At 39.7% G+C, this 15,588-nt stretch overlaps 1 protein-coding gene across 4 annotated transcripts in view; it reads right to left on the bottom strand.

Moving 5' to 3' along the window:
• The window catches only part of ARHGEF10 (Rho guanine nucleotide exchange factor 10), a 110,251-nt gene that overhangs the window by 40,811 nt on the left and 53,852 nt on the right, over nucleotides 1-15,588 (bottom strand). For all 4 annotated transcript variants that reach the window (XM_036380380.2, XM_036380381.2, XM_036380382.2 and 1 more), the window contains 2 exons: nucleotides 14,233-14,378; nucleotides 11,742-11,917 (listed from right to left, as the gene is read on the bottom strand). In XM_036380380.2, coding sequence (XP_036236273.1) covers nucleotides 11,742-11,917; nucleotides 14,233-14,378 — 322 coding nt within the window. The remainder of the gene's footprint in view (nucleotides 1-11,741; nucleotides 11,918-14,232; nucleotides 14,379-15,588) is intronic.

Here is a 15,588-nt window from a genome sequence, read left to right as displayed (position 1 = left end):
GTTCACAGCCAGACTGGCTGCTTCAGCCCACACATGTTCGCTGGACATTCAGTTGCTGGCTATTTTGGGGTGGGTGTCACTCCTCCTTTTATCCATAGAGAGTGCACTGAAAAGCTCTTGGCTTCACTCCAAAGCAGATACGTGGTCGGTTTCTTTTGTACTGTGAAATGTTTCACAAATGATAAAGACATTTCCTTCTCTTTCCAAGCCACTCTTGTTAATTATCAGACTCTAAAACAACTTATTTTTCCTATGGGAAAAAAGCCCTTCATGGTTTTAGAGAAGGATCTCCCCAGCTCTACACATCCTACGTGCTACAGAGTGTGCCTGGGCAGGAGAGAAGGCAGCACACTGTAACCAATAACCACATATGTGGCTTCAAAGGCAACTTTTTTGCATTCCACCTACAGATCAAGGGTGAAATCTTGGCCACATGTAATCTAGCAAGAATCTTTTTCACCAACTCCTTTGTTGCTAAGATTTTACCAGAGGAATTTGTGCCTCCCTGCAACAGGCAAGTTTACTGCCAACAACCAGTAATTCTTGCAAGGTATCCAATTCCTTGCTCAGCATTACAATGAAATACACTCAAGGTTAAAAAAGAAAACAAAACCACAACTTGGTTTAGAGGGAAGAAAGGAGGTTAAAGTTTAAATTGACTGCGCTGCTATGTAAAACTGGGGAGAAGATTTGCTTTTTATAACAATTTCTTCTTAGGTCAAGATACATTCATGTATAATACCAAACATTTATTTTACCTGCTTTTTTCCCAGTATTACTCTCAGCACCACAGCTTCAAATTCATCAATTTTGCCTGGTATGAAGCAATTTTTATAACTGAAAAAGAAGCAATTTTAGGTGATTTACATCCAGGCATTTTCAAAGCCTGCAGGAAACTCCCTGTGTGTGGTTAAAGTCAGTTTAACTTGGTTCAGGCAAAAGTGGAATTGGGAAGGTTGTGAATAAATACACACATGCTAGAGAAGTGTCTGTGTGGTAGTGCCTGGGCAGAGGGGAGGATTCCCACCGCTGGCAGAGGGCTGCATTGCTGGGGAGCAGCCACAGCTCTCTCCCTGCACAACAGCAGCTGCCTGAATAGGTGCTGGCACAGCAGCTGCTCCCTCGGGATTGTCGTCCATCCGCTTCCCCTAAATTTTCTGTTTCCATGGCCACTTCAAGCATATTGGTTATCATAATCCTGAACTGCTCACACCCTATCCTTCCTTTCTAAGAATTACAAAGGGACACATTTATTTTCTGTGGTGATTTGTTACCTGTAAACATCTTCTACAAGCTCTTGTTGTGTGTTCTGATTCCCATTTGTGAATTAGTATTTTATCACAGATTTGTGCTACTAAAGACAGAGTAGATGCAATCACCCATAATTTGAACATCTATTGCTGGGCAAGCAAACACAATGGGTCTGCTGGTCCCATACCATACAAAACTCCTGTTTACTCCCAATTAGAAGGATTTTCTTCAAGTAATACTATATACATATATATATATATATATATATGTATAAATTCAAATGTCACACAAAGAAAATAAAAGCATCAGTCAAAATACTTTCAATATTGCAACTATTTTTGCAAACATTTCTGTATTGTCCATCATGTTGAAACAAAATACTGTTAATAGACAGACTGATGGATGTCTCTTTTACTGCAAAGTAACTAATACAGACAACATCTGCCTTGAGTATAATCATTGTAATGACCTTTTCTCCACATAGCTCAGAACCACAAAACATCAATACAAATTGCTTTTGGAAAGCTATATTGAAATGAAGTGAAAACCACTGCATCATGAAAATTCAAGGTCCTTATGGAGATTCCTTTGCTTCTGAGACACATAAGCCTGAAGTCAGGCAAGTGTTGCACAGACTGGAAGATCATGAATGCTCAAACGCAAAAACCACAACTGAATCTGAGGAAGGCTCTTTTCCTGACTACAGTTCCAGTGTTACTGAGAGATAACACAAAATTAATGATACGCTTGAAGAACATGCCAGATTTGAAGACCACTCTGAAAGGTTGGTATATCCCAAATTTGACTTGCCATTTGCAATCTGGCCTTCGAGTCTGAGCACATTTGTATTGCTTCCTCCCACTGAGCCATCTGTGTGCATCTAGGCAGCACACTGAAACATCAAATGTTATGAAAGGAAGAGATTTGGGAAAGTTTCAATCCTCATATAGAGCATAAAAATCACCTGGGATGAGGGAAGAAGTTACATATGTGGGAGGTAACTTTAAAAGCTGCTGTGTCTGAGGAAGGAATATCAAACTCGTACTTGTATAGGATTACACACTTGGAACAAATAATAAAAACCCAGGCCCTTACACAACATTTCAACTATATTTAAACCTGAGAAGCGTGCACAGTCTACTGGAAAGAAAAGTATCATGATACTACATGAATTCTTGATCAGTTCATAATAAAACAGATATCATGAGATTGTTAACCTATTTGTGTTAAACTATGATGATGCAGTAGTAATATATTTAAAACCATTTAAGTGTAGACAGAACTGTTCAATTCTTTAAATTTGGCTTTGATTGTCCTAGAAAAGTTATGTTGATTTTTTTTTCCTGAAGTAATAAGAGGCAAACAGCATCTCACTGCTTAATTTATAATGCCCATCATTAGAAAGGACAGAATGGACACTGTGAAAGACAATGTTGTATCTAAAGTAAAATAGTTTCCTGTATACTGAGGACCTTGATAATTAATATAAAGAAGGAAATCAGAAACTATTAATAAGGCCCAGGAATCAATCACTGCAGTTGAGGAATTCTTCCCCTATACTTGGTACTAAAATCCTGTTCCTATAGATACACTGGTATGCAAAACACACCACTGCTTTACAGCTGCTCAGTGGAAGAGAATTTGTCAAAGTGAGAAACAACATTTTTTTTCACAGGTCTAGTGGAGCTACTTTTCCAAGTACAAACAGAAAAGGAAATCTTTATGTGCCATTTTATATGCAAGCTATCTATTTCAGCAACAAATAAACAGAGTTGGTAAAAAGATTGTGAATCTTGGAAACACCAGAAACACTAATTCATTTCACAGTTCATACTGATGTTATGCAAACATGCTTGCTTTGCAAAGTCCCAGAACACCTAACTTTTGCTAGAAGGCTGGTGATGAGGGCCCCCTTCTGTACTAAAACTTTGTCTTGCACAGAACTTGACATATCCAAGCACCACTTATACACTAGAGGCACATCCATACCTCTGATATACATTGTCCCCAACAATTCTGTATGAGTGCCAAAGCCAGTAAAAAAGGAGATGAGGTTTTTAGATGCTGAACTACCAACTTCCTGCACGCTGTGTTATGCAAGCAAAGTCCCTGGCAGCACTCATATCACCACCCTCCTCACATTTGTGCCTTCACCTCACGCTGTTCCTGTTTCCACAGGTGCATCAGAGGAGCACATGGGCAGGTCCAGTTTTCTTGTTTCTCCTTTATGAGAGTTTTTGAACAGATAGTTGGAATTTGACTAAAATAGTAATAAAAAAAAAAAAAGCTGTCAAAAATCCTGGCTTATGACCTAAACAAGTCCACGGGTCAATTTAAAGTTCATCCCAGAAAAGCAGACATTCTGCCCTCCCTGGTTTGCTTTTTCATGCTAAATCCAACTCATGATCTTCACAGTTGCATTCACCCAAAAAATCTGAGCCACCATAAGTCAACTAGGTCTCCTGATACTATACCACACTCTCAGGTCCAAACTGACCAAGTTTTTGAGTGGCATCAGTCTCCAGGTTTGCAAATTTAAGCAAATGGGAAGTCAGGAATGATGTCAGAGAACAAGAGTTTAGTTGGCAGCCATCAATGAAAAGCTGCTACATGCAGCTACTCACACGTATCCTTGCAGTACAACCCTAACTTTGGCTTAGTATCCTAGCATGGAAAGAAGCAGCACAAGCATATACAAAGTATTACATGGTAAGCAATAAACCCCTCAAGCTTACTAGAATGCAAACTATTCAGTTCAGACATGGTGTAAGCAAGCAGTCAGGATATAGTCAGGACTCTCCATCATCAACTACCACGAAGAGCTTTATCATAAACATGAAATGACACTGTTCAGTCTAATCATACTTTAATCATGTATGCATCTAAACATAATTTATGTTCTAAATTATTGAAATTTGTAATCTGAGTCTCTCAAACTAATGTATTAAATTAACTATTCTCACTGCCATGCAAGACAGGGGAGTTCTTCAGGTCCTAATCACAGAACCAAATAGCACACAACACCCACTACACAGAGCAGAGATGGGAAACAACCCTCACAAGTCTCAACTCTGACAAAGTATTTTTAATATACTTTACCTCACTGTCAGTTGCTAATACCTTTCTCTCAACTGGTAATTACATGAATGCTGAGACCTGTCTTTCTCCTTGTACCAGATCCAACACTGAAGAAATAGGTTGCATAAAAATTACCATCTAACCACAAAACTGCTTATTCACATATCTTGAGGAATAGCAAGATAAAATCAACAGCTTGCAACTGCAAGCAGTGAGTAAGGTATTGAATTCATAGTGCTATACCATTCGTGAATAAAATTATACAAAATAATGCAAAACCACCAAGGAAATGTAAAGCCTCGGAGACAGTGAGAAGTAGTTCATAAGTTCATACATTGAGAGCATGGATTCAGTATTATATTAAGCTCCAGCTAATCCTGACCACACCAGGAATTTCAGATATAAAAGACCATATATATTTTTCCTTCTGACAGAAGCAGCAGTACTGTGTCAGAGATTAAAGCAGCAGGGAACATGAGGGAGAAACACTGGAGCCCTGATATGCTCACTAGAGTGGACCCCACAGCCTGGCTCCCCAGCGTCACACTAGCTGGGACAATGGTCAGGGGTCTTCCTGGACAATGTACTGACTGCAGTTCCTGGCTCTGTTCCCAGGAAAAAGAAAAATGCTGTAATCAAAGACTTGAGAGTGAAAGAAAAGAGGTGCCATGCTCTTCTTTGCCTCACAAGGCCCAAAGAGGAAGGCTGAGGACAGCATGGACCTGGAAGCACCTGCCCTCCTAAGGAGGGAGAAAAGTCACACAGGGCCTCTGGGATGCACCAGCATGGGCACAAAGGGTGAGGGAGAAACTGGGTGCAAAAACACAAACACTGATATAAACAGGTGATGAAAGTACATGTGGGAAGGCATTTAAACAATGGAAATACTGCAGGGTCCCAAGTCTGGTCTGCAGGCAGTTGTAAACTGGCCAAGCTGCCAGAGGTTTACACTGGAGCTCCCACCAGACTATAACAAGTCACATGGAAATGGCACTGTGAGGACCTCACCTCCCTCTTTCACACCAGCTGTGTTTCTAATAATTTTACTACTCTGTGTCATGATGTGGATGAGATCCCTGGCAACACAGAACAAGGTTTATAGGAAGTGGATGACAAATCCTCTAATTGCTATAAAAAATACAAAAAGCAAAGAGAAGAGTCTCATCCTGCATGGGTGAGACAAGCATGTAACACCTAAATTGATCCTTGCCTAATCCACTAGATAGAAACTTATGTCCTCTTAACAAAGTCAAGTATTTAATGTCACCTCATTTGCTCAGATGAACAAGCTTTTTGGCACTAGATTTATTTAAACTCTTTGGTCTCTTGTTTGTATCTATCAGCAACAGTTTACATTTAATAAACACATTAAATCTCAGTGCATAGTGCATTGCCTTCTATAATATTAACTTTAAAATAAAGCCTTACATTATTAATCTTTATATATTTCTTTGAGATTAAAGCTAGTTCAATTAGCAAGTCATGCCACATCTTTCTTTCTAAAATCTTATCACCAGAGCTGGAGTTGACATGTCACTTAATATTAGTTTTGCATACTCTGGATATTGTATTACTATTGCTGTGCCTTAGGGGATCATAAAGCTGACTTTTTTTTTCTTCTCCAATTTTGTATCTTTCATTAGACAAGCCTGCAAAAAAACCCAGCTTTAATGGCAATGGCTATCACAGCAGCACTATCTTCATTTTTGAAAAGAGATGCCATTCCACTGAGCAAGATATTGATAGAAACAAGTGCACACTCTAGCCCATCATACATCCCTCCCTGGTTCCCTGGCAACACTCAAAGGCATTCACAAAGTGACTGCATCAAGCAGAAGGAAACTTGGAAGAGAGGAATCATTTCTGCACTTCAGCATCATGTCACTCCTATATATGACAGTAAACAAACCCCACAGAGATCAAGAACACAATCAAGGGGAAACAGAGTACAAATGTACTCCTGGAACTCTGAATGAGAAAGGGGAACAGCCGTGGTTTAGCAGTGCTGAGCTTTGCTCTCAGTCACAAACTGTAAACCTGTGAAAGAAAAAAATGACACGAAAATGAAGCCATAAGCATACTAACCTGATTTTTGATGTCACTGTTTTCTTCAGTGCTCATCACTGCATGGATATATAGTACAGATGGATCTGGATCATTTCCCCTTTCAGCCTTTAGACAAATGGCTTAAATTGATGTTTTTTTTCATTTAAGTAACTGTCTATGCTATGTCTCTTAATCAAGCTGATCAGAGCAGAACACTGCTGCCAGACACTGGTTTCCCACCCAGACACGGCAGGATGCCTAGCCCTCTCCCTTTGGTTCTACAGAGTCTCTCTAGTCTGGTCTTCTTAAATAAAAGCCCTGTGAGAAACTTCTCACTCACCCTTTTCATTCTTGGGGACCCAAGAACAGGTAACTAGGGGTGGTTGCTGTTGCTGGCACCAAACCAGCATTTGCCTCAGCACAAACCCCAATTCACAACCCATCAACAGTTTGCGTGAAGTGCTGCAAACTCGTAACATGTGCCAGAAGTCTGAGAAAATGAAACTCTGGCCAGTATATTTGACTTCCATTCCTATATTCCCAATTAAAAGGCAGTGAAATACACATATTCGCAGTGATTTTATGTACACATGGATGAATTGCAAGGAAAGGTTGTCTTCTCATTCTTCTAGAGGGGTAATACTGAATATTTTGGTAAGAAGTTACAGATTTTCCCTTTGACTATACTATTTATATTTTTGGAAAATATTTATAATATTTCATATCAATGACTTATTAAAAACAAGTTGTATTCACTGTGCTTTCATCCATCCTTTTTCTTATCGCAAAAGAACAGGTAGCATTAAACTTTCTTGATGCCCTCTTCCCACATATTCAACCCAATTGGGAATCTGAAGAGGTCACAGTCAACTGGAACCTGGCAAACATTGTCTCAAGGCAAGAAGGATGACTGTGGTATCTACATGCCTGTCAGTCCCACTTCAGTGTCTGGTAAAGTTACAAGGGTTATTCTGGAGCTAGTGAAAAACACCTGAAAGGCAACACAGTCATTGGTCCCAGCCAGAACAAGTTCACGAAATTGAAGTCCTGTTGAAGAAAATTAATTTACTTTTATGATAAAGTAACCCAGATAGTTGATCAGGGGAAGCCAGTTGATATGAACTGTGATTTCAGTAAAGCTATTGATCTGAGGCTTCTCATAGGCCTCAAAATGTCCAGCACACAGTTGGATAAGCATATCATGTGATGGGTGAGAAACTGGCTCATGGGTCAGGCACAAAGGGTTATTTATTGTTAATGGGATGGTAGCACCAGACTGGTGACCTGTCAGTACTGGTGTTTCCCAAGGCTTCATTTTAGGCTCAGTTCTCTTCAATGTCTTCATAAATGACTCCAAGGAATAATAAGAGCTTTACCAATGACACTAAATTGGGAGGAGTTGTCAACTCCCTTGAAGGCAGAGAGACTGCAGAGAAAACCTCAACAAATTATAGGGCTGTGCAATTACCAAGCATAGCAAGTTCAACAAGGGCAAGTGCTGGATCCTGCACATGGGACAGGGCATCCCTGGATGCACAAACAGACTGAGCACAGACACTGGAGAGCAACCACACAGAAAGAAATCTGGGGATCCTTGTCAGTGGTAAGTTGAGTCTGAGTCAGCAGTACTCTGGCAGCCAGGAGGGCCAGGATGTCCTGAGAGGCATCGGGTACAGCATCACCAGCCAGGTGAGGGAGGTGGATTTCTTACCAATGCAAGTAAATCAAAACCAAGAATATACAAATTTCTGTTCCCACTGAAAACATTACCCTGTTCCTATATTAATTCAACTTTTCCATACTATGACTGTGTCTGTGCTTCTGCACATGGACTAACTGGGGCGAAGAGAACAGCAACAGCCTATCAGAAACAATACATGGATTTACCAGGGGAAAAACTCTATCTCTCATCTTTCTGCCAATGGTTCTATGAAGAAAATTAGGACATCAGACTTTTTGGTACACATAATTAAATAACTGCTTCCACAAGAACTGTCTGTCTGGGATGCCAGAGAGCTATACAGACTTTCAAGCAAGACTAACTCCAGTGCATGAAACAGGACTTCGACTAATTTGCTGAGAGAAATGCACCTTTTCCTGAAGACTGAGATTGTGAAATGTTTATTGGTTATGATTGCAGGAAGCAAGCACAAGTTGTAATTGCACTCCACTAAGAAAAATATTAGAATGATACAAATAAAGGACCCTGCCAAACAGCTAAGACTTCAATCCCTCTTCATGTTTGTTACTATGAGAATTTAGTCTACTGTTGGTGCTAGGGGAGAACAACAGGGACAAGGTAAGAGCACACCTAGGACAGGGCAGTACAGCAGAATACATTCAAGTAAAATTTTCCTGCTTTGCCCCATACACCCTCAGGCCACACAGTTTTTCCTACCAAAATACAAATGGCTTAAAACCAAAAAACAGCCCCTATATGTGTTCTTCTGTAGAATCAGAGACAAAAGACTGCTGAACAAAACTCAGTGGAGTAGAAAACTACCCACTGATGATTTTGCCAAGTGAAAACCAAGTTCACACAGTCCCTGCTTTTTCATCTCAGAACAGTACTGAAGCATGTCTTTGATTTATACATACTCATAAAAATCTTTCAACCTTTCAGTTGCATATTACAGGCTGTACAAGATTAATTCAAATTTAGCTATTAATTCATCACCCAAATTTTCTGTCTTTAGACTAAGCTGCTTTTTCTTGCAACATCATAGAAAACTGGAAGCACCAATTGCATTTACTCAAAAATAAGCAGCAAGATACAATTGTGACAAGCTATCTACTCACACAAAATGTTTTGGTGGAGAAAAAAGTGCCATGATAAGGGAAATGCAACTAATAACCAGTAATCCTCGCAAGAACACAACCTGAATCCATCAAGAATCCTTGCTAATCACAGCAGCAATGTCAGAACACCAACCTTATAGGAGTCAAGGACTCAACCTGGCATGTGGCAGATACTAACCAACTATTCTCAGTCTTCCAGAAATGCAAGAGGTAATCCCTCTACTACTTAATGTACTGCTTACCCAGAATCATCATTATTCTGTATCTTTTCAGTACCCACAAACTAGATATGTAAGCTGAAAATCAGGTGTGAGAAATGGTTCTATGTCTCAGGATTTTGCCTGCAGCATCCCAAACTGTTCTTGATCACTATATTTTATTAAAACCACATACCATGAGGCCACTGGGATTTCATCATATACTTTGAAAAGTATATATAACTTTTCAGAGGGAGACATCATTTTATGATGACTGCAAAGATATGAAATTTCAAGCAGAGTAGATAGGATTTCTCTGTTACCACTTTGCAACTTGTAGTAAACACCCAGTAGTCTCATTAACGATGTGATACTACCATATTAAAGATCATGTCATCATCAACTATAAAATGCAGCAACTTGGTGGGTGCAAATAAGAAGCAACACTGAACCAGTACACAGTGTTACCAGTCTGTCCCTCTGCAGGAAGGCTGTGCTTTCTGAGCTTCTGTAATCTTTAGCAGCCAGCTTAAACTGGAACTAAGGAGACAACTCTACAGAATAACTAATTACCTAATTAACAATTAGGTGTGTATTCAGACTTGTCTATAAAAGCCAGTTCAAACAACTCTGCATTCAGAGTAACAGCTAGTGCAAACACAGTAGTATGTGCAAAAAAAAAGGCTATGATATTCCTCCTTCATGATTGTTTATATTCAATTTAGTTGGATCATTTTCCAGGAAAGTTTGATTAAACCAGAGGGAGGATTTTTCCAGTACACCCAGTATCCTTCAAATCCTTTTTATTTCTTATCTTTTGATCCTTTTTATTAGAAGACTAAATTAATATAACAGAGCTGACCAAGAGAAAAATTAGTTCAGCTCACATTTTACCTACAGAGTACCATTTAACCTGAAGGTTGATTTACAAATGATGTACAAAGTAATTTCTTTTCTTGTGTGATTTTGTCACCAAACATGATGAAGCTGAAAAATCTCAAAAGCCAAGAGGTTCAAGTAAGTTCTACAGGAATTTTTGGTAAGGAGTTTTTGTTTCTCCCCTCAGGTTTTTCTTCCCCATATGACCATGCTGACATGCAAGGATTTGGTCTTATCAGCTGTGAAACTGTAGCACAAAATCATAGTAGGAATATTCAACAATCTGTTCCTCCCACACTCACCTACAAAAGGGACCCCCAGTTCTAAGAAATAGACTTATTTATATAGTTCTCTCAGGGTTATGCATATGGCAGCTGGTAAGTCATAAGATAAAGGCTTTAATCTCATTCTCCAAGTAGTCCCTTATTGCTTAAAAGGAGTTACAAGAACTAAGTCATCCTTGAAATAAAGACATAAGTCCCCATAAAATTTTCTGTAGCTATTTACAAAAGGAGGAGCAGGAGACCTGACAAAAACCATCATGGAGAATACTGGGGGGGGGTAGTAAATGCTACACTGATGCTGTAGCATTTATGCCTCCTTATAGCACAACCTGTGGGAAAATTCATTAAGCCAAGGGTGCAATATTAAATAAATGTAGTGTGAAATAATGCCTAGAGCTACTAGCACTGAAATCCATGTGAATTATAATCCATGAATAGGAATCAAATTACAATCTAGAGATATTGAATGCATTTAATATTACAATATTTAGGCAATAAACAGGACATAAAAAGAACTCCTTATATATAAAAGTCTAGCTAACAAGCAAAGTCTTAAAATTCATGTTTCTCTTGAAAGCAGTTGGCAGATGTGTAAGGGGGATTAACTAGCACAGAAGAATTTGTAAACTTCAGAGCTTGAGGTCCTTTTTGAGAGAGGCTAGGAGGAAATTACCTATTAATATATAGTTTCAAAAACATTCATTAATGTTTTTTTCTGAAGCACAAGTCTGAAGGGCAAGATGCCATGGGCTTGAAAGAAGTGAATAAAGTCTACCCTGCAGTAACCACTTGTGTCCAGACTCTTAATCACAGCAACAGGGTGGCTTGGTCATCTTTATTGAGAGAAACTTCTTTGCTCTAACTGTGGGATAAAGAACAAAGGCAGAACCAGTGACCACAAGACCTCTGGTGCACCACATCAAACCCACATTTTTGCATGTCTGCACTCTCTCATGCTTTAGAACTCTTTACTCATTCATGCATAAAATTCTAATCTACAACAAATACAAGTAATTCATGTTGCAAAGCAGGAGCCTGGCTGTCACTTTATGCATTCTCAGTTTCCAAAAAAAGAGGCTTTACTACTCTTCATGTTACAGAAATCTTCATGGACAAAATGCTTTCCTTTGTTTTCAGTAGCCCACTGAATTTCAAATATGGATTTCAACAAAGTAGTCTGTCAAAGTCAGTAACTCCTGTCACTTACTTGGCTTAGAGTTAATGATGACATTTTCAGCAGTGAGCTGGGGTGGGAACCTGCAGTTGTCTCCTTGGCCCTCACTGCTGCCATACTCTATGACGTCCACTTGTCCCAGTGGTACACTCCACTTCAGTAAATACCTCTGGCCAGTTGTCATGGTGCCACTGCTTTCATAGGAAGAGCTGGAAGATGCACAAATTATTGCTGTGACAAGCAACTGTGTTTCAGGGCATACTATTTATTATTTTAGCTTCTAAAATCTGCTGTTTATCAACTTGAGTACAGTGCACAACTTGAAACAAATACATGTATCAGGCTGTCTTTTGTGACTGACCTTTCCCAGGGTGCAAAGAGCAGCCATGCAGGTGCATAATCTTGTCTGCAAGCACCACAGGACTGCCAACAACAGTCCTTACATTTTTATAGCAAAACATAAATGACCATGTTTTAAGATCAATGTGCATTTTGAAATCCTAATACAAATGCTTGGGATTATACTTTGGCTCCACATTTTCCTGATTTTTTTGAAACACTTCTGTATGGGCCCTAACTGCTATGTTTAGGGAAGTAGGGATGATGGAACCTTTGAATGACTGCTGGAAACAGGAAGGACAACTGAAGGGCTGACAAACCAACATTTCTCCCAAGCCCGAAAGCCCAGACTGTTCTGTATAGCAGACCTCTGCAATTGCTACAGCTTCCAAGAGTAATCCTGCCTGAGCTGCTGCTTAAGAAGTGTGCATCACAACAGGCATTCCAGAGGAAAGAGCAGAGTGAGGAAGCTCATTAGGAATAGAAATTACATCAATACTAATTTTACTTAGTTTTCTTCATTCCCTTATTCCCATTCAAGAACATGTAACAAACACTTATTATAAAGGACAAAAGAGATGATAAAGTGAAGAAAAAAGGTTTATTTCAGAGAAAAATGACTGAAATCCAGAAGTCAACTGCTTGAGAGAAATCAGCAAAATGCATTTATTGAGAACAGTAACTAAATGCTGAAATTCAGCTAGTCAGCTACCTATCTGCAACACAGACTTTTGTTTCAATGAGGAAGCAAGTATGAACAAAGAACACAACTGCCACAACTTTAGCAAATATTAATAAATTCTTGACCTAGCTCAGAAGTAACAAAAAAAAAGGCAGGACACAGTTGTTCAGTTACTAGGGATAGTATCCACCCCATCCAACTGCTGTTACTTCAGTCAGGCCACCAGCTCCTGATGGTCATCTATATGCTGTGTGCAAAGAAAGACCTGAGGGTCGTGTCACCTGCAAAAATATCTATCTTTTGCAAAGCAGAAACACTCAAATGTCCCAGGTGCCTAGGGTCCACCAGTTACAGAGGAATTTTCTATGGCTTGCTAAAGATATATACTTTTACAGAGGGCACAACTCTCAGAGGGTCAGAGACCTGGCATGATCATGAACTTTTAACTTTAGCGTTTAATGGAAAACAAAAACAGGCTGCACTTTGTTGCTCAGGTACAAATATAGAAAATCCAAGACTTTACTGGTATGAAAGAAGATAAAATATGAATAGTGAAAAACAATATTCAAGTGTTACTAAGAAAGTAAAGAATTTGTGAAGGCAAGGACCACAGGATAATTGACATGAGCTTCTTAATTTTCTGAAGTGTAGTTATTATATGGCACTTCTCACTCACATGGACATGAGACCAAGCAATCACACACTTAGCAATGTATGTACAGGATTCACACTTCAGTAATGAATTAAGATATCAACTCATATTATGCTTAAGAAAAGCTATTCTTGGAAGATTTTAACAATCCAGATTTTCTTTGTCAGAATGTACCATTACATAAAACAATTTATGATACAAGCAACATATGAATGTGAACAAAGTCTTGGCATACACAGATATTTAGTAACAGTAATAGTTACAGCCAACAAAAGCACAGAAGGAACTAGGAAAAAAAAGGCTTTTTTCAAAACATTTCACCTTTAATCTTTCAATGTTTGATCCCAGAGATAATAACCCTTCCCCATCTGGAACTTTGTTAGCAAGTTCCAGGTTTTTTCTGGCAACCAGCATTACCATTATGGATTTTGGTTTTTTGTTTGTTTGTTAGAGGTTGTTTGCTTTGCAGAGGGTGGTATTTACTTCAGAAATTGTGTCAAGTTACAAATCTGTGTGTGTTACAGTCGGAATTTAAGGAAGAAGAGAACAAAGTCTTACCTTGGGGCATGCCTGTACTTCACTAAGCACTAATACATAGCAGTAACAAGACACTACAGAGCATTTCTATCTGTAATCTCCAACTGATATAATTTTCTTACAAATTTACTCTAGAACTTCCAAATATCAGCCAGCAATTTGGAGGGCTATAACAAAGCTAGTTATCCTTTTATTATGACTACTCCTAGAAACCATTAGCCACAGTAAATCCAAGAACACAAAAGCAATTCAGTGTCATTTTTTTCCACCTGAAGTTCAAACGATCGACCTAAAAAATGTAAGTGAAATCTTACCGAATATTCACCGTTGCACACATCAGCACATCATTTAACATGAAAAGGCGCCGTTCTTTGGTTTTGACAATTTCTCCTTTGTCATTATAAACTGTCTCAACCATATCATCAGTCCGTATGAGGTATCTGTTCCCGCTGCTGAGTAGCTGGATTTTGAAAACAATCAGCATTGTATATTACACACAGTACATCCAACATCCAGCACACAAAAAGCAAAAACAATGGGTTATCACTTGCCATCCTAGCACAAGTGATTGCAGATGAATTTGCCAAGGGAATTAGGTCTCTTTATTAATCTGTTTTTGATTCAGAGAAACAGTAACTTCTGCTGTCATCCATGTGGACTTAAAGGGCTTTGCATCTTAATAGAGACCATGGTTGCTCTGGGAATCTTCCACACTGATAAAGGTTTCTTGGCAAAATGAACTATTCCTTCCACAATTTCTGTGATTTCCTTGCTTAGTCTCTTCTTTCATAGTCCACTGAAGACCTACACATGATTCCAACTGCCCAGAGTGGGAGGCCAGAGTGTGAGGGGGAAGTGTGCTCAGCCTGCTCTGTCCCCCTGGGCTCACACAGCTGAGGAGTGCTGGCAGGGTGTCACAGACTGTGGAGAAGATGACACATCCCAGAGATTCTTGGCATGTAAACTATTCCTGACATTTGCCTTCAAGGGCTGAGGATCAGCCACTGTGTGCAAGCGTGAACCAATCCCTTGCATGTCAAACACATCTCCATAGTGTCCAACAGAATAAAACGGTCCACAACTCACTAATCAACCACCTCCTTCACCACCTATTTCACCTTGGCTGGCATTGTTCCAAAACTGTGTATGCAAATATACAGGCTTAGGAGGGCCAACCATGTCCTGGGGGGCATAGGCCCAGCATTACCACCCAGGCAAGGGAGGGATTGTCCCACTCTGCTCTGCACTGGCCTCACCCAAATATTGTGTGCAGTTTTGGGTGCCATAATGTAAGAAAGATATTAAGCTATTAGAGAGAACCCAAAGGGCGGCCTCAAGGTGAATGCCTTGAGGGGAAGCTGTACGAGGAGCAACTCAGGTCACTTGGTCTGTTCAGTGTGGAGAAGAGGAGAATGAGGGGAGACCTCACTGTAGTCTACAGCTTCCTCATGAGGGGAGGACTCTTCACCCAGAGGGTGTTTGGGCACTGGAACAGCTCCCCAGGGTAGTGGTCAAAGCCCCAAGCCTGACATAGTTCAAGAAGCATTTGGACTATATTCTCAGGCACTTGCTGTGACTCTCAGGGCTGGTCTTGTGCAGAGACAGGAGCTGGACTCCATGATCCATGTTGGTCCCTTCCAACTCAGCTGATTCTGTGATATTAACACAAA

This window comes from Molothrus ater, chromosome 3 (genome assembly GCF_012460135.2).
Source record: "Molothrus ater isolate BHLD 08-10-18 breed brown headed cowbird chromosome 3, BPBGC_Mater_1.1, whole genome shotgun sequence".
Lineage (NCBI taxonomy): Eukaryota > Metazoa > Chordata > Aves > Passeriformes > Icteridae > Molothrus > Molothrus ater.
This window is presented reverse-complemented; position numbering and strand designations above follow the sequence as displayed.